Below are 19,515 nucleotides of genomic sequence, written 5' to 3'. Positions count from 1 at the left end.
TGGACATTCAAGAAGATGAGAACATTTGTTGATTTTAATGATTTTTTAAAAGAAGTTTTTAATTTTTTAAAAATAATTAAAACATCAGTTGGTACACTGATCTCCTTGAACATATGTAGTAACACCATGTGAAATTCCACATGTAGGAACACAATGTGAAATTTCAGAGCTTTCTGTCTAGCCATTCGGGGATTATTAATCTTTTTGAGTTTCCCATTGATCCCTATGGGGAAATTATTATTTAAATCGCAGATCCAAATGTGGCTCCCCCTAGTGGCAGTCCATGTTCACTGCACACATTTGCTCAATTGTAGATCCACCCTTGTGCAGTTCTTAGTGTGCACAGAGCTTCCCTTGCTGTGGCTAGAAGCATCCATGCACTAGTGAGTGTTGCAGAGCCAGCAAGTCCACATCCCTCTTGGGTGTGCACGCATTTGCATGGCATGTAAGAATTTATCTTCGAATTTATCATCAATCCTAAACTATAATTTTTCTTTTAATTAATTGGATATATTTAATAACATGTAGCATCTCTAAGTATCAGAAACAGGTTCATCCTTACAATAACCGTTTAAGGGAGACCACTGTTTTTGTCTGCATATTATAGAAGGTTGTCTGAGTCGCAAGACTGACTAATAACATCTAGCACAAGGCTACTGAACTTCAACTCTTGTGCAGATGTTGGCCTACAACTCCCATCATCCCTGAATATTGGCCACTGTGGCCAAGGATGCTGGGAACTGTAGTCCAAAAACAGCTGGAAGGCTACAGTTGAGTAGCCCTAATCTAGTTTGTTCATGCCTGACATGCGATAAGTGTGAACTTTCAGATTTGAGCTCATTTTTTTCTTAATCACAATGCTATACCAGTTCTTCCTTACCATTAATTAACATTATAATGTTATTTCCCCAGCAAATTAGAAATGCTTACTGTTTTAAAAAGTCCAAAACATGACCTTTTCCCAAATCTGATGGAACTTTAAAAATGTATATTGATTAAATAAATTATAGGTATATTTTCTTCTAATGGCAACACTTCTGAAAAGTTATCCTGTGTCTGATAACCATCAAAATGTTCTGTCTGGATAACCTGCAGCTAGTTTCCCTACGAAATCCATATGTTCCGATTGTTTTAAATCCAAAGGTGCATTATATGTTTGTGTTTTCTTTTGCAAATCAGATTAATAAGAATTTATCAAAACAAATTAATCTCATTGGGATTAAAGCAAATGTAATTTTGGGGAAGCTTATGTAGGTATTGGCTTTCCAATACGTACGTATGTGTGTGTGTGTGTGACATATAATATAAAAATTACATATAATGTTCAGAGTAGTTTGCAGCTGCAGCTGGAGCAGAGGTAAGGACCTATTAATTTGTACTTAAAGGTGCTTCTTGCTGTTCCCCTCCAGTGGCACCTGCACTGGCCGCTCCTGGTCTGTATAAAGTCTCAAAAGCTTTTGGTGCTAATGTCTCATTTTCTCCCATTCTCCCATCTCTCAGTTTGAACCTGATGTTTAATACCTAAACTTTTAGATTTATAGCTGTGTATTTTGCATAAGAAATAAGATAAGATGAAATATTTGATTTCTAATCAATTTTGAATATTTGTGTAAATACATAAATTTGAGATAATGATAAAACAACTGAAATCCTTTCAAATGTCATTCAATGCATTCAAGAATGCCAAAATGCATATACTTGCATTGAAAATGGTGACTTCTTGAACAAAGTTGCTTGTCAAATTAAAATAAACCCGTTTTACTGACCATTGCCCTGATCCCGAGTTCTACAGGATTCCAGTTTACAAGTTTAGTTACGCAGAAGCTGCCCTTGTTCAGCTCAGTGTTTGGTGGACTATGCGTGGACATTCCCATTGTGAACAAGGTGCTTTTCTTGATGCTGAAGTGAATGGAGAAATATCTACTCACACTATGCTCTCTGAGTGTATTGCAGTCACGATGCATACACATCAGAGCCACTGGATGGAAGCTATTAAGTATGAACTTACCACATCCTCCTGAAGTCACTCATAAAACCCTTAAATGTTTTAGTGACTGCATTTAATGTTTTAATGGCTGCATTCTTTAGTCTGTATTAGTAGCCATTTTTCATTAGGACATGTTCTTGTCATCTAGCAAATACTGTTCAGTTCACTCTTAGCTTAGACAGGGAATCTTCCATCAAAGTGAGATGTTCCTAAAGGAAAAAACTTTAGGATTTGACCCATAAACGCTTTACTCCTATATATTCCATTGATACAGTCATTTATTGTCAGCATTGGGATTCCAACATGCACCCTCAGCTCCTACCAGTATGTGCTTTCCTATTTATTTCAGCTGAAAGGCAGCTTCATGTATGAATTCTTTTCTGCATACATTTCCCCCTTCTAATTTAATTGTTGAGAAACCTATGCATAAAAGCACACCAGTGTAAACATAAGACTCTGGATTGGGCTAATTGTGTGTAGATTACCAAAAGTATGTAGACAGCATGCTTCTTAAGTCAGTTTTCAGCTTCCATTGTTTTCCTTGAAAGACCAATGCATAAATTAATAGAATGTGTTTTAGTTGTATTGATATATATAGCAGACACCATAGACACAGAATTTTATTCCAATAGATTAATGATGAAAAACAAATATTTTGTTCCAAAATATTCTACCATTTCCACCAAGTATTCTAGATTGAAAGGTTAATCCCTCATTTTATTAAGAGATTCTGAACCTCTCTCATTCATATGGGCTTTATTAGAACAACATTGTAATATAAATTCTGATTCTCAGCAAAAAGTCTGTTCAATACATTTAATAACATGGTGCAAATAGAATCACGTATGACTGATTAAATGAAATACTGATTTATATAGAAAAGATCTGCTTTTTCATGCTAATAGGACATATTTGGAACTCTTAACAAAATTAGCACAACTTGTGATGTTTAAATATTAGAGAAATATATTTACAATATAAAGTGTATTTTCTTCATTAAGATGTATTACAATTTATAGATAGAAATTGAATGTGTAAGTAAAAATAAAATTTTCAAGCAGTCTTTATACACCTCAATATATTTTAACATGTTTGTTTAATTTATATCCCACTCTTTCCCATTGGCTCAGAGTGGCCTACAGAGCACAAGCACACACACACACACACACCCCAATAGCCTGGAACTATGTTACTTACTAATATAAAACAGATTTACACTTTTCCTCATATTCATTTTGCAGTAGCTGCAAAATGAAATTCTATGCTGCTAGGATGCTGAGTTGCCTAAGCTATTAGCCTCTGCTTTGCCATCTATCTGCTTATTTTCTTTAAACTGGTTTGCAAATATATACGTGTTCTTCAGTATACCCTAAAAAAAACTAGAATGGTAAGTGACAATATTTAGAGCTCTGAAATCATGGTCAGTTATGCTGTGCCTTTTTCCAAAGTTTAAATGTTTCAATTTTCTCTGACTACAGAGGCAAGTAATAGTAGCCTTCAGTCGCTTATTGGTCTCGCAGAACAGAAGACAGTTATACCTCTTGTGGTCGTATCAGCCCTGACTTTCATCTGTCTAGTGATTCTTGTTGGTATTCTCATATACTGGAGGTAAGATTTTATTTTATTTTTCTCTTTTTGCTGCTGTTATTTTTCTTAATAACCTATTGGCCCACATGTTCTGCAGCATAACATGTGCTGTACTGAGCCACTTGTGTGGTCTTGTGTTTTTGCACAACACAAATACTTAAAATAGTGTGCCTGCACTCCAAGCAGGGGCGCACTAAGGTAATTTGGGTGCCTGGACTGCCCAGCCATGAGGCCCCCCCACCCATGCAACCCCCAAATCTCCTTGGGGGGAGGCCTGCCTCACCAAAGCTCAGTTTTTAAAAGAAGTTTTACCACAGCCGTAGGCTGGCTTGTAACGATCACAACTGCACAGGCATGCCTCACTATTGTTCAGATACGCTGGCCTGAATGGAAGGGGCCAGCATCTCTCCTGCTCCCACCTCACCGCCGCTGGGGGAGGGGGGGAAAGGAAAAAGGACTTCTCTGCTCCCCCGCCCCCCGCAGCCATCCCTCGGCCATGGTAAGACTTTTTTTAAAAAAGCAGACCAGGTTCCCAAGGTCCAGGGGCTAGTGTGCCTCTGACTCCAAGAGCACTATGTAGATTGGAAACAAGCTAAGTAGCATTCCAAGAGTGCAGGTGTGCTACTTTAAGTATGTGCATAGTCCACCAATTATTGTTTAGGAGCACGCAACAACTCAGAACTGCCTGTGTTACACTGTGGAATATGTGGGCCATTGCTTTTTATAACTGGGTATAACTGGGTATGGTATCCTGGATGACTGATTTCTACTTACATCTCTCCGCTTCAACATAGTTATCATGTTTTAACAGAAACCACCTCATGCATTTGCAAGGTTCTAAAGTTCACTCAGCTGAGGGTGTGCACATGTATAGTGCATGAATCTGAGCAAACATGCTAAGCATTTTGCTCCCTGAGGTGGACAGTTTATATCACACACACACCATCTGTTAGTGCTCCGCATTCTCAGGCCATTCGGCCAAGGTATTGGTGGCAGCATGCAAGCCATTTCAGACTATGTCTCTAAGTCAGACAGTGGTTCCAGGAGCACTCCCAGTTCAAGTGGGGTGGGGGGAAAGAACCCAGTGGGGCACGAAGAGGGAAATGAATAGCATGCCTTAGTGGGGCAAGGAAGGGCAGCGGCAGTGGATGACAGAGTAGTAACTATGTTGATAGGGGCCCAACAAGTGTTCCCCACACTGCCTCAAGGAAGGGCAACCTTGGTTGAAAGTTTAAAAACTATGCTCACCAAATAAGCCACTTCAAAGAAAAGTATAAAATGAGTGTTAAAGAATATTAAAATGAGACCAAGAATGCTGATCATCTAATTTATTGCATTACTATCTCATCGTTCCTCCAAGGAGCTCAGAGTGGCTCACGTGATTCTTCCCCACCATTTTATCCTCGCAGCAACCCTATGAGGCTGAGAGATGGTAGGGATGTGCAGAACATTTTGACTCAAAACGGGCCATTTTAATTGTTTCAAACTCAAAACAGAACACCCTCTTAAAAGGAGGCCTGTTTCAAGCTCGGAGCTTGAAAAAGGTTTCCATCCCCATTTTGATCGAAACATTTTGACATTTCAAGTGCCATTTTGGAGGCCTGTTTTTCCCTTCTGGCACTGGCTTCTGATTGACTTGCAATCTTTTTGCTACTTGATTGGCTTGTTAGCATACAAATCAAATGTTTTAATGGGCAACTCTGCCCCCATTGGCTTGGGGGAGGGAAGAGGGAGAGGTGAGTGCTTTTGGAGGAATTTTCAAAATGTATTCAAAGGGACTGGGAGGCAGAGAGAGCCCTTATAGTGTGCCTTTCTTGAAAAGGATAAATCAGGAGAGGAGGAAGGAATGGAGGAAGATTTGGTTTTGTGGGTATTCCCCCCCATTTTTTTTCAGCACATATGCTCTGCTGTTGCTGCTGTAACTATCTGTTTTTTTCTGAAGCTCATACTGACAGAAGCAAAACTTGGGTGCTGCCTTCCTTGAGTTGTGGTTTGTTTTGTTTGTGAGATAGTGTTGTCACAAGAAATGGACAGTGGCAGCTGTGTGTGTGTGTGTGTGTGTGTGTGAGATATTTCTTGGTGATTGCTGTGATGAACTCCATGTCTGGCCTTGAGATGAAGTTGTGCTTCACTCACTGCTCTGATCTGCTCTACAATCTGCATTGAAAGCTATACTCAGTCAAAATGTGGCTGAAGTTGCTCTAGTTGAGTTTATGGCTATGCTTGCTTCTACGGGTGCTGCTGTGGCAGCTGTTGCAATGCTAGGACCATAAGGAGTCATAAATGTGTGTGAGAGAGCAACTTGTGCCAATGATGTTACTGCAGTGCAGGCACTGTGGCTGGCAGTGGATTCTAGGTCAGAGATTCTTTTTGGGACATTTGGACTGCTGTGGCAGCTGTTGCAATGGTGGAAGGTAAGGATGGATTCAGAATTGTGTGAGAGAGAGCACCTAGTGCCAATGAGTTACAGCAGCGCAGTAAAGTTGCTGCTGTGCAGGCACTGTGTCTGGCAGTGGATTCCGAGCCAGTGACTTTTTTGTCCATTTTTGGACTGTGTTTGAAATGTGTGTTCTGTGTTGGGAGGGACAGATTCCCTTTTACTATGTACTTCTGCAGTGTTCTTCAAGGCAGCCTTGCAAAATGCATTGCACTCTGTGAGTGCAGCTTGTTCCAGCCATAGGGAACAATTGGGAAACTCAAAATACCCCATATTTCCCGTGGGTAGCTCCTAGCAACACCAAAGAGGCTTATGTGATAGGGCCTGATAGACGCTACCGACCACTCAACCTGCAAAAGAAACATCCAAGTGAGCGATTTTTAACACTTTTTTAACCTTTACCCCAAACCCCTATAGGATCCTATGGGAGTTTGGGAGAAAGGTTATTTTAAAAACAACAACACCTGCTTGTCCATATCTTTGGTGGGTTTAATGGTAGGTAGCACACACCATGCCCTATCACCCAACCCACTTTGGTGTCCCTAAGAGCTACCCATGGGGAACAATGGCGTGTTTCGAGTTTTCCCATTGTTCCTTATGGCCGAAACACTTGAAACATTTTGAGTAGTTTAAAAAAAACAGCCGGCTCACACACTATTTTGACAAAACATTTTGTCTGTTTTGCTTTTCATTTCAAGCTTGAAACAAAACACAAAATCAATTTTATGCACATCCATAAAATATAGTGACTGACCCAAGGTCAACAGTGAGCTTCATGGAGCAAAGAGCTGAACCCAGTTCTTCTGAGTCCTAGTCCAACATTCTGATCACGACACTACACTGACTCTTTGGAAGATCGTGTTTATGCTTACCTAAGGCAGCAATTGTGCAAGGCAGTGAGCAAGTCTTTTGTATTATGCTGTGTTTGCTCCCATCCATCATACCATACATTAGGTGTATGCATATATGTATGTTGACACCAGCACAGATTACTCTGGCTGCTGAAATTCCTTTAGGAAGTTAGTCATTCCTGATCCAACTGCAGCAAATCCCATTTTCCAACTTAGAGTCCAAGAAATGCACTAGTGAAGACACAGCAAATGAAGAGTGTAGTATAAATACACATGTGTGGCAACAAGGACTATTGCCTGTAGAGCAGTATAGGGATGTGTGAGCCAGTTCAAATTCAAACCGGCTTAACATAGAACAAGCCCAGTTCGAGGGCTTGATGTCGAGCAGGCCTCGAACCAAACCTGCCCTGGTTCAGCTCGAGATCAAGCTGAACACCCCTTGTCAGTTTTGGGGGTTCTCATTGTTTTAAAAAATCTTTAACAAACTCACCGCCTACGAGGGTGCTGCCATGGCAACAGGGGGGGTCCTCTGGAGGTTCTCCCTACCCCTGCTGGCCTTCCCCGTATCATAACAGCTTGGTTTAGGCAGTTTTTGGCCCGTTCCGGTTGTCTTGTAGTTGTGGTGGCCATTTTGGAGGCTGCAGCGCATGCGCAAAAGACACACACAAAAAGTATTATTGTTATTACCCCAAAACTGGCTCAAACTCAAACCAAACCAGAGGGGGTGTTTGGGAGTGCACAAAACCGAACATTCCCGGTCTAATTTCAGTCCAGTTCAGACTCCAACCATACAAACCGGGCAACTTGGTTTTGTGTACACCCCTAGAGCAGCACTCTTTAATACAGGTGCAGTGCCTCAAAATGGCATACAACACTAAAAGGAATACTTTACACCCTACAGGCACTGTATCCTGTCCTGACCTCTTGTTTGCTGATCTAGTGTTCTAAAGGGGTTTTTTTACATTTATTTTTTTTTTACATTTTATATCCTGCTCTTCCTCCAAGGAGCCCAGAGCGGTGTACTACATACTTAGGTTTCTCCTCACAACAACCCTGTGAAGTAGGTTAGGCTGAGAGAGAAGTGACTGGCCCAGAGTCATCCAGCAAGTATCATGGCTGAATGGGGATTTGAACTCAGGTCTTCCCGGTCCTAGTCCAGCACTCTAACCACTACACCACGCTGTGTTTCCAATTAGTGGATCATGACACTTTTTAACACTTTTGACACTTTGGAACAAAATAAAGCTGTGCCATATAAGAGAAATATGCCCTTGCTATACTTTCTTATTTTAATGTTTTAACCAATAAACCTTTCATATCTTAATGATAGATTAGGTAAAGTTCACACATATGTGTTCATTATTGTACTATTACAACAGCAAGTGATAACTTGCATTTGTGAATGAACTGTCACAAATTTAACACAACAAAATTTTGAGTTTTACATATAACCCAGTCTCACACGAATGTGATACTTTCATTCTATAAACAGTTCACACAATAAGCTGTAAATAAACTATTAAGTAATCATATTTATTATGTGCATTCATGTGTAAACCTGCTCACAAAAGAGAAGCTCTCAAAGAGCTGCACATCTTATATTTAGTTTACATTTAGTAACATTTGTTCTGGATTTTACTGTGAGGATTTATAGCTAACCATCTTCATTTTGTTGACAAGCCTCTTTGTAGCTTTGTGGTGTTCTACATGACTGTTCATATTCATCTTCCAAAAGATTTTATCTTTAAGGCTAAATGGTATTTGAAATCTTTCCTGTTTACAAGGACAATACTGCCATACACTTTAAGACCAGGATTGCATGGTGTAGTTTTAGTAATCCTACATGTGTTTTGATCTTGTTCTGTTCAGATGACATTGTGTTCATTTTGTTTTCTTTCCCAGAGAAAAAAACACAGTTTTGTAACCTGGATTTTTCAGAATATACCATGTATCTCATTAATAGTAATATCTCCTAGATGTTAAATTTAATCCTTCGTGTCTTTCCAATGTACTACAAAATAGAATTTATAGCTCTTTTTTCTTTGTTAATCTGAAAGCGAAGTTATATCACCACAAAAGGTTACTAACATCTTTTGTATTTCTGTGATAGAACAACAATTTCAACTATGATACATAACCCAATGCTGCTAGTTTGTGTTCAAATCAGAAAGATCTGTTGGAGTTTCAGCACCTTTTTGAAATATTGGGTCATTAAAGTGTAATATTGGGCAGTCGTCTATATGGACATGTAGAATACAAAATACAATTAACTGAAAAATTAACTTAATTACAGTTAACTGAGTGTAAAATACACTTGACTGAATTAACACTCAACTTGAAGACATTAATAAGTTCATCTGAGCTGGTTCAGACACTTGATTTTCATGTACCACTACAAGACGACATCAAGAAGGCTGAGGACTATAGGCCACCTCCAGCCCTCAGAGGCAGGATGCCTCAGGATACCAGTTGCAGTGGAGTAACAGTAGGAGAGAGGGCATGCCCTTAGCTCCTACCTGTGGGTGGGCCACTGTATGAAACAGGATGATGGACTAGATGGGCCTTGGGCCTGATCTAGCAGGGCTGTTCTTATGTTCTAAGACATTGTTCTAAATACAGTGGCTGACATCCTGTATAATGAAGATCACACATTAGTATGTTCTGTGGTTAAACAGCAGGAGCCCTTGCTCAACTCTAATTTCATCTTGCACTCATGCTGTTGCATAAGAGCAATAATACTTCTGACTACTGCCTGTGCTCTGGAAGCATTCTGTAAGAGTGAAATCATATCACTGAGGGTCAGAAGGAAGCATGTTGAGCTGTAGCACAAGGGCTCCACTTTTGCAAAATGAAAAACACCTGCAAAATGAAAAACATGAAATAATAAAAGCCTGCCAACATGCACACTTTGTTAGTCAGGATGTCAGCCAGTCACTTTTAGATACAACTTACTGGCTGCATTCGCATGTAATGTAAAACTGGAGGTTGCTGGACCCACAGTTAATTTTTCAAACTGTGAATTGCATCACAAATATTCATCCAACCTCCGTTTTCAGGGCAGGGGAGTTACTTCCTCTTCCTGGTCTGCCGAGGCCGCATCCCAGCAAGCTCTGTAGCACTTGCGTCACCAGACTGTTGTTAAGGCATCAGCACATCTCCAGGGTGGCAGCCATTTGCCACAATCTTCAAGAGGGTGTGCCGAGCACAATTGTGCCTTTTCAAAATAGTCCACCCGCACTCAGCAGGCACAGGGCATTTAAATCTCTTTAAATGCCATGCCATTCAATCTGTTCTTCTGACAGGGATTGCACTACTGCCCTCATAAGACCTCACAACAAAACTGTCTCACACAAGCACAATTTCTGATGGGGGGATGATCTTGTGAGCCACTAGTTTCCTGTTACGCTGGAAAGGCAAGGGAACATGATGACTTCCTAAAAGGAGATTTGTATATGAGGGAGGGCAAAGGATCCTGGGGTTTGGCCCGCTGTGACCAAGGATGCTCTTGCGAGGGCTCACCTCAGCAAAACAGTCCATGGAGACCAAATCACACTCCTGATCCCATGACGGCATGCTGCCAGGAGACTAGCACTCTCATGAGGACACCAGTCTACTGGAGAGGACCTTTGGCTCACAAAAACCTTTGGTCTTCCATTGGACTGCACTCTCATGAGTTAAGTTAATTCCACAAAGGGTGCCCCACTTGTGTGGGGACACTGACTTTCTCTGGTTAATGATAGAACTTTTGCACTGTGGCCACCTCCTCTTCATGGAAGCCTTTGATTCACCCAAAGTAGATTGTGATGCTCCATGTGTCTGGGCAGACTGGGGAACTAGGGACACACCAGGACCAGGGACAGATCTTTACTCTCTTTCAAATTTCCCATGTTTGGACTGGCATTGAACCGTATGCAGATCTGCTGCTGCGGGGAATCTTGGGAGAGGGGAGTCTGCAACTCCAGGAGCATGGGGTCACAGTTCCAGGCAAAAACAAAGATGGGCATGTTCAAATGGGTGAATGAGCTGGCAGAGGGCATGTTTTGACGCCAGCGAACTCACCACCCGGGGCAGTGTGTTCTGTTATAGTGTGCTCTGTTATACTGCCAGCCCAGGAAATGATGCAGGACCCAACAGGGACTACTGAGTCAGCAGTCTGGGCCCTCCTGGGAGCTGCAGCTCTGCCACCAACAGAGGCCTACAGCAATATTGCTCCCAAAGAGCAACATGGTACTTACAACAAGCTCTATTCACCGTCTTCCATGGCAGGATGACAGGATAGATGAAACACTCCCTTTTTCTTCTTCTGAAACTGGTGAAGCTGGCATGGAGCAGATGTGATCCCGGGTGGGTCTGTGCCACTGTCTCTATTATTAGGGTTCCAGATAGTGAATGAAACTGTGGCACATTCAGACACAACGCTTCTGCTGAAAAGCCTCAGGTTACAGCGGTGAAACTCACTACAAACCGACGGTTCAAATTGGAGTTTGGCTAGGCAAACCTTAGGTCACTTTTGCCACGAAACCTGAGTTTCACGCATTTGGATGTAATGGAGTTCCAGCCTCTGCCCCGTTTAACTGCAGATTTGCATTACTTGTTTAACTGCAGATTTGCATTACTTGAGAATACGGCCATTGAATTCACCTGTAATCTTATCTTTTCAAAAGAACAAGAATATTTTCAACTAGCTGTCTCTACATTTGCTTTATGAGCTCATTGTAAGTGATAGGTAAAATTGCAAAGGTTCAGTTAGGCGTAATCTAATGAATACGTACTTGGGAGTATGCTCCAGTGAAATCAATGGGGCATAGTGTATATATAATATGGTTAGAATCAGACTGCAAGAATATTATGCAGAACAAGAAAGAACCCCTTAATCCAGTGTCAGCAAACATATGAAAAGAAAAGTGTGATGAGCTGTGTGTGCACAGCTCAACTCAAAATACGTAGAATATGTGCTAGAATGATATCTAAACCTGTTTTTAGAAATACGTTTTGCAAAAGTGTGGCAGTAATATTAAATTAGCTTTGTGGAACAAAGAAGTAACAACACTTAATGGTGATTACTCTGTCTACATGTACTCAGGGAAGTCCAATCGAAGTTAAAGGGAGAAAAGTCAAGCATCTTCTGCCTTCAATGAGTATTCCCACCCAAGTTAGTTTTCCAAGTTTGTTTCCGGTCTACCAGCCGGCTTTACTCTGAAAGGGAGCGGTCTGGAACACCCTTTTTCAGTTTTTTAGTCTTTGACCTTGCCAAACTCTGTCTTTGTTAATGACCTGATCATGCCAAACAGCCGGGGCTGCTTGGGTTATGATGTTACTGAAGGTGATTAGCCTGTTAGGTGCTTGTACTAAATCAAGGAGAGGGGTGCCATTTTGCACAACTGCCCAGAGTACTGCTATTGGCATCATTCTATTCACTTTCTAGAACTATCCAGGAGACACAAATACCCTATCCTAAAAAACAAACACTCTTCTTGGATCTATTGTTTATACATACTTTAGGTATTTTCCTGTTAAAATTAAACATCTTATAATAGATGGCACCCAAGATATAAAGCCCACATTTCACTGGGAATATTCAAGAATTATAGACATTTGCTTCATTCCCAGTGAAACCTGATTCCAGGGCTCTGCCTTCTCTATAATAGTGAATAGAATTTATCATTTAGGCCCCAAACCTTAATGACTAAAATAACACAAATTTTTTAAAAATCTGTATAAACTTGTTTAAAATCCATTGTCACATTATTGCTTATCTTTATCTTAAAGATTTATGCATTGTCTTTCAGTCTAAAAGATCTTCAAGGTTTATTGTGGCAGTACCTTTTATAGGCAAGACCATGTCAAAAGCATGAAGTAGACTGGCAGTTTTGCATATACATTTGAGTTAAGATCCACTGTAAGATTAAAAAAACATGCTTCAAAGTACAAGGGCAGCTGGGCTTCACACACTCCTATTGCAACTAAGCTTTGGAAGTAGTCTCTGATGCTGTTTGAAGAAGCTCCAGTGCAGATGCAGAAATAGTTATATGGTGCTACATTACTCTTTGGATGACATACAATGGAAATTAGCAGGGGGGCAGGCAGCGGGGGGGGGGAGATTTTGATAGATCAGGTGTGAAGTATGAATAAATATACATAAAGGCTGACTTCCAGACTAGTTTTGCACTAGCACAATGAGAGAAGTTGCACACACTTAAGTTTGCAGAGCTGTGCGAAATTTTGCTCCACAATGTTATGCAACTGCTAGTACAAGATCTTCTCTGGGACATATTCAAGGTTGCACTATGAGTTGTCACTAGGACAAGAACTAGTCTAGCATAGACACTGTTTTCTTTGTGCAACATCCTTGTGCTGCATCCTTGTGTTAGTGCCACAACATTACACAAGAGCAACACTGGTCTGGATATAGGCCAATATGTATATAATATATAATGAAAAATGAATACAATAAATAATGTAAACTATAATCTACATTTGCTGGAATATTATAGAATGGATACTACATAATTATTGAGTTTTACATCTCCTTATTAAAGTATAGCCTGTACAGCACTCTCTGGCATGAGAACAGTACACATAAACCCCTGCTAACCTGGCAAAGAGGCACCTTTTAACGTGGTGATTCTCTTTATTTAGCAGAGGGAGAGTAACTGGCCATATCCATCCCCAGCACAGTACCTCCAGTGACTGTTGCTGGTATCTATCTTATGTTTCTTTTTAGATTGTGAGCCCTTTGGGGACAGGGTTCCATCTTATTTGTTTGTTATTTCTCTGTGTAAACCGCCTTGAGCCATTTTTGGAAGGGTGGTATAGAAATCAAATAAATAAATAATAATGCTTCTCAATCTTTGCTTCTGGACATCACCATCACCACATGTCTGTAAGACAGACCTGCACAACTTATGATCCGCCAAGCCAAATGCAACCCATCATTCCTGTATTATGGCTTACAAACTCTTTGACAACCTGGACTGCATTTGGTTTGATGAGAACAAGTTGTGCAGGCTCTTAGTAAGGAAGGCCATGGTGGGAGTTTTACCAGGATATTTAAGATGAGTGGGCCAAAACTTCCCTCTTTGCTTGGAATGGATCCAGCTTTGATTACAGTAAATTCAGTTAAACCATTCTAAAGCAATAGGTTTAGGCTGCCAGGTTTAGGGTGCTCTGCTTAATCACTTAATAATATTTGCAAGCTATTTCAGCTGCTATATATGTACCGAAACTATTTACTTCACTGTCTTCTTCTTCTTATTATTATTATTATTATGTCTTGTTTACACAGTCAGACAGGTGTTATTGACTGGTTTGTTTTATCCAGACATCAAGTCCTTCCCAAGGACCTGGGATGCCAGAATTTTATTGTCAATGTTGTTGCTGTTGTTATAGATATCATCACAGAATATAGGCTGTTCCCAGTAAAGCTGCTTTTTGTAATTGGCTGATGGTGATTTCTGTGGCCCCTATGGTGTTGAAGTGCTCTTCAAGGTCTTTTGGAACTGCACCCAGGGCACCAATTACCACTGGGATTATTTTGGTCTTCTTCTGCCACAGCCTCTCAATTTCAATTTGTAGATCTTTGTATTTGGTGATTTTTTCTATTTCTTTTTCTTCTATTGTGCTATCCCCTGGTATTGCTATGTCAATTATTTTGACTTGTTTTTCTTTCTTCTCGACTACAGTGATATCTGGTGTATTGTGTGGCAGATGTTTGTCTGTTTGTAGTCGGAAGTCCCATAATATTTTTACATCTTCATTTTCTTCAACTTTTTCAATTTTATGGTCCCACCAATGTTTGGCTACAGGTAGCTTGTATTTTTTGCAGATGTTCCAGTGTATCATCCCTGCTACCTTGTTATGCCTTTGTTTGTAGTCAGTCTGTGCGATCTTTTTACAACAGCTGATTAGGTGGTCCACGGTTTTATCTGATTCTTTACAAAGGCGGCACTTGCTGTTTGTGGTTGATTTTTCTCCTTTTGCTCTTATTGCATTTGTTCTTAGTGCCTGTTCTTGTGCAGCCAGTAGTAAACCCTCTGTTTCTTTCTTCAAGTTGCCATTCTTAAGCCATGGCCAGGTCTTGGTGATGTCTGATTTTCCACTTATATTGTGCAAATATTTACCATGCAGTGGCTTATTTTTTCCATTTTTCTGCATGGTTCTTGACTTGTCCTTTCTTGTAGGCCTGCTTTCTTTCATTGGTGTTGAATAGTTTCTCGTTCTTGACCATTTTAAGTGCATCTTCTTCACTGTCCTTGATATATTCTTCAAGGCCTCTTTTCTCCTCTACTGTTTGATGGACTTGCAGCATTCCTTTTCCACCTGAGCTGCGAGGGAGGTATAGCCTATCAACATCACTGCGGGGGTGCAGAGCATGATTGATGGTCATGATTTTCCTGGTCTTATGATCTAGCATCTCTAGCTCTGCCTGGGTCCAGTCTATTATTCCTGCAGTGTATCTGATAACAGGTATAGCCCAGGTGTTTATGGCTTGTATGGTGTTCCCGCCATTGAGTTTGGACTTGAGGATTTTTCTAACTCTCCTGATGTATTCACTTCCAATTTTTCTTTTAACTTCAGTGTCTGCCTGGAGAATGCCCAAGTATTTGTAAGGTTCTTTCTCTTCCAGGTTCTTGATGTTGCTTCCATTGGACAGTTCTATTCCTTCTGTTTTTGTTATTTTCCCTCTGTTCATTATTAATGCAGCACACTTGTCTAGTCCAAACATCATCATCATCATCATTATTATTATTATTATTATTATTATTACCCCTGAACAGTTACCAAATGTTTGTGTGCCTTCGTGTAAGTCTACTGAAGCAAAATAAAACAAAGTATTGAAGCAAAATAAAATGGAAAGTGGCTGACATCCTGACCACCATAGCCTGCATGCTTCTAACATCAGCACACATACCACAGTAGCTGCCATTCTATTCCTCTCCTTTCCGAAGTGGGAGTGCTCTTGCACAAGAGTACACATACTTTGGAGCTTCCCCTCATGCTCCAGAAAGCTCTCTGTTAGAGTGGAAACGTAGCGCTTAGGGTCAGGGATGTGCTTCCGCTCTAACAGAGCACTTCTAGAGTGCAGAGGAAAGCTCCAATGCATTTGTACTCATGTGCAGGAGCACCTGCACTTTGAAATCACGGGGGCAAGCACAGGGCTACTGCTGTGTGCATGCTGATGATAGAAGTATGCATACCACAATAGTCTGTTTGTCAGCCAATGAATTTCAGTCTGACCAAGTTTTTTAAAGTATTAAGACATTTTCAGCAGCTTAAAACCTATTATTTCAGTTTCATTGATTTGTGGATCACCACAAAAGTTCCACAAAATAGCAAAAGAAATGAAGATGGAATGTAGGCGCAGGTGCTATAAAATAGAATTTAATCAATTTAAAATTGCATTCATGCTTTTTTTCTCATGCAGGTATCTCTTTTTAAGTTAACCACTCGTGAATAATACTTCACAGGAAGTAAATGCGAATGACCCATATAATGTGCAATTAACAGATTTAATTATGTGAAGATTGATTTTTTTAAATTAAGGAAAAGCTACATTGTTTAAAGCTGGAGCTGATTATTGTAGTCATTTGAATTGCTTATAGCAGTCTCAGAGCAGATGTCTTTCCTATTATTTTCACATCTGGATTATGAAAGAAGATTCAAATAGTGTGCAACACAGTTAACATTTTCATTTCAAACCACAAATTTTCATTGGGTAATGTATTGTCTCTCCACATTGTAATGATTTAGTTGGCCAAGATATATCATAGTGTAATGACTTGGTGATCAACCAACCTTTCTTCCTGAATGTTGGCAGTCTGAATTCTATTTTTCATAAGGAATTACTTTTTCATTCAATGCCTCTAAAGAGGTATCTCGCTGTGCTATAAAAAGAAGATTAGAAGCATGGGTTCAGTAGTATGCTAGCTAGAATGTTAAAAAGAACAATTGGTGAGGATTTGAATCTGATTGAGGCAATAGTTTCAACACCATTGAAAGCCTGGAATATACAGCAATATCTGGTCAGATTTCCATCTTTTGAGTTTTTTACTATGACTGATGTCTGCTATGTCTTCTGCCTCTTCTTCAGGTAAAAACAATCTAAGCATTCAATTTAGGCATAATGGTACATTTATGAATTCATAATGCCTTGAATTTTAAGGCCTGTTCTAGCCACAGTTAAGCAGGTCTAACTTATTTCCATGGGAGAGCAAGGCATGTGTTTAATTCTCTCCCATGGTGATAAATGAGATCTACAAGTGCTAAACTTTGGCTGGAGCATGTACTATGTGTCTATTGTTGCTTTGAAATGTTATTTATATCGTAGCACATATCCGATGGCTCTTCAAATGTTTCAGGTTTGTTTGTTTTTTTAAAGATATTTTCTTTTGCTCAAGTCACTGTTCTGAGAAGATGCCTTAGAATATTGTAGGTAGCCAATATGTGTCCATGTGAAATATTCCTTTCTCTTTCTTTAGGAAATGCTTTCAAACTGCACACTTCTATTTAGAAGATAACACCTCACCTCGGGTGATATCCACTCCCCCAGCTCCTGTCTTCCCTGTCTCAGGTAATTTGCTTGGGATTTATTGGAGGGAATAGTGGCTGCTTTCTTAACTAAAGATAATTATTGTTTCTGTGATTTAAAAGATTATTTATTAACAGCTTTTTAATATCAATATGTATGACGTGCAAAACTGGTGTGATTTGATCTACCTATTTTGAGAACTGGTGTTTTCATCCAGTTACAGCAGCCTATGCTGGTTAACAGGTTTCTGCACACAAATGACAGAGAGCATTCCACAGAGTGCTGAGTAGGGAACACAATCACCTCCAGATATAGTTGGTGTGTGTGTGTGTGTGTGTGTGTGTGTGTGTGTGTGTGTGTGTAAAACTTACATATTACCCCATTTGGAGGAGTGAATTTTCAGGAGCCTGTCTAGGCAGCAACAAGTGCAATGGCATCCAACTATTCTCGTATTTCCCTGTGATCAAGAATGGTCCTGGAAAGTGCCCTTGTGCAGATGGTACACTTTTAAAAATTGATAGCTATGGGGTTTTTTTAAGGGAAATTTTGCTAATATTCCTCTGGGCCAAAACCTTTCATATTTAAATATAAAACTATGCATTTACACAATACAGAAGTAGTTAACAAGAAATTTGAATTTCTTGGATAGAATCAAGAATAAAATATGAATGCACCCCTAGTTAAATCTTCAGTCCTTTGGAATTTAGATTATTGTTGGCTCACAATAATTTAAATGAGACTTAATGACTTCAAAGTATTCCAGTTTAACCAGATCACTGGTCTGAAATACTTTTATTCTGTTATGAATCTTACTTAAAATGAAGTATTTTAATTCAAACAAGGTTAGTTTCACTTCGAATGGGTAGAAATTTTTCTTTTTTCTTGTCAATATTTTTAAGTTTAAAAGTTTTGGGTATTGTGCTCCTATTTTTATTTTTAATTTTAATTTGGTAAGCCACTTTAGGATTCCATGTGACTGAAAGGGCAGAATATAAAACATATGTCCTCATTACTTCTAAAAGAACCACATTACTTCTAAAAGAAGTACACTGGTTGCCAATAGGTTTTTGGGCAAAATAAAAATTTCTGGTTATTACCTATAAAGCCTGAATAGCTTGGGTCCAGTGTAGTTAAAAGAATGCCTTCTTCTTCATGAACCCTGCTACCTATCAAGATAATCAGGAAAGATCGGGTTACCAGGGGCAGAGCCACCATTGGGCAAATGGGTTCAAAGGGCCTTGCGGTCCCAGACACACACCCTGCGTCTGACGTCAGATGTGTTTGTGGGGGGTGATTTCGCTCCCAAACAGGGCCGCGTGGCCCAGTGTGGAAGCAAAATCGGTCCGCACTGCATTGGCAGCACCGCCAGAGTGAATCTCCCTACCTTTTAAAGTGGCAGGGAGAGTCACTCCTGGCCACACTGCCAATGCAGCGTGGGCGGATTTCACTCCCGAACGGGGCCACATTGCCCTGTTCAGGAGTTAGATCAGCCTGCACTGTGTTGGCAGCACTTCGGCCTGTGCTGCCAACACAGCGTGGGTCAGTCTTACTCCCAAATGGGGTGGTGCAGTTCCGTTTGGGAACTAAACCACACCCCTGCATCTGATGTCAGATGTGGAGGTGTGGCTAAATGCTCATTAGGGAATGTGTTCCAGAGCCCTGGAGCAACCCTAGAGAAGGCCCAATATTGAAAAGGCACCAAATGAGCTAGTGGTAACCAGCAGGGGCGGAGGGAGGCCGTTTGTGAACTAAACCACACCCCTGCATCTGATGTCAGATGTGGGGGTGTGGCTAAATGCTTCCTGCCGCTCGCCTCCCTCCGCCCCTGCTGATTACATTCCCTAATGAAATCAGAGCCTCCCCATCTCTGGCTGTTTTTAAGCAACATCTGAAAACACACCTATTTTATAAGGCTTTTAGTTCATAATGTTTTAAAAGTTTTACTGATAGGTATTTTAAATTTTTTAGATTATCTATTGTTGTAATTGTTGTTTGTGTTTTAATTTGTAAACCACGCAGATATTTGTTTAAAGGGTGGTATATGAATGCCAAATAAATAACTAATCACGCACTCACGCACACATTTTTCAGTGCTGAGAAGACAGACACACATACGTAGGAACAT

The 19,515-nt window shown here is 40.3% G+C and overlaps 1 protein-coding gene across 5 annotated transcripts in view; it reads left to right on the top strand.

The window, feature by feature from the left end:
• Positions 1-19,515, top strand: part of PTPRZ1 (protein tyrosine phosphatase receptor type Z1) — a 200,882-nt gene that overhangs the window by 154,489 nt on the left and 26,878 nt on the right. For all 5 annotated transcript variants that reach the window (XM_053251331.1, XM_053251330.1, XM_053251333.1 and 2 more), the window contains exons 13-14: positions 3,466-3,595; positions 17,341-17,432. In XM_053251331.1, coding sequence (XP_053107306.1) covers positions 3,466-3,595; positions 17,341-17,432 — 222 coding nt within the window. The remainder of the gene's footprint in view (positions 1-3,465; positions 3,596-17,340; positions 17,433-19,515) is intronic.

Source organism: Hemicordylus capensis, chromosome 5 (assembly GCF_027244095.1).
Source record: "Hemicordylus capensis ecotype Gifberg chromosome 5, rHemCap1.1.pri, whole genome shotgun sequence".
In the NCBI taxonomy this organism is placed as follows: Eukaryota; Metazoa; Chordata; class Lepidosauria; order Squamata; family Cordylidae; genus Hemicordylus; species Hemicordylus capensis.
Note: the sequence above shows the minus strand (reverse complement) of the source record. Positions and strands in the feature narration are given on the sequence as shown.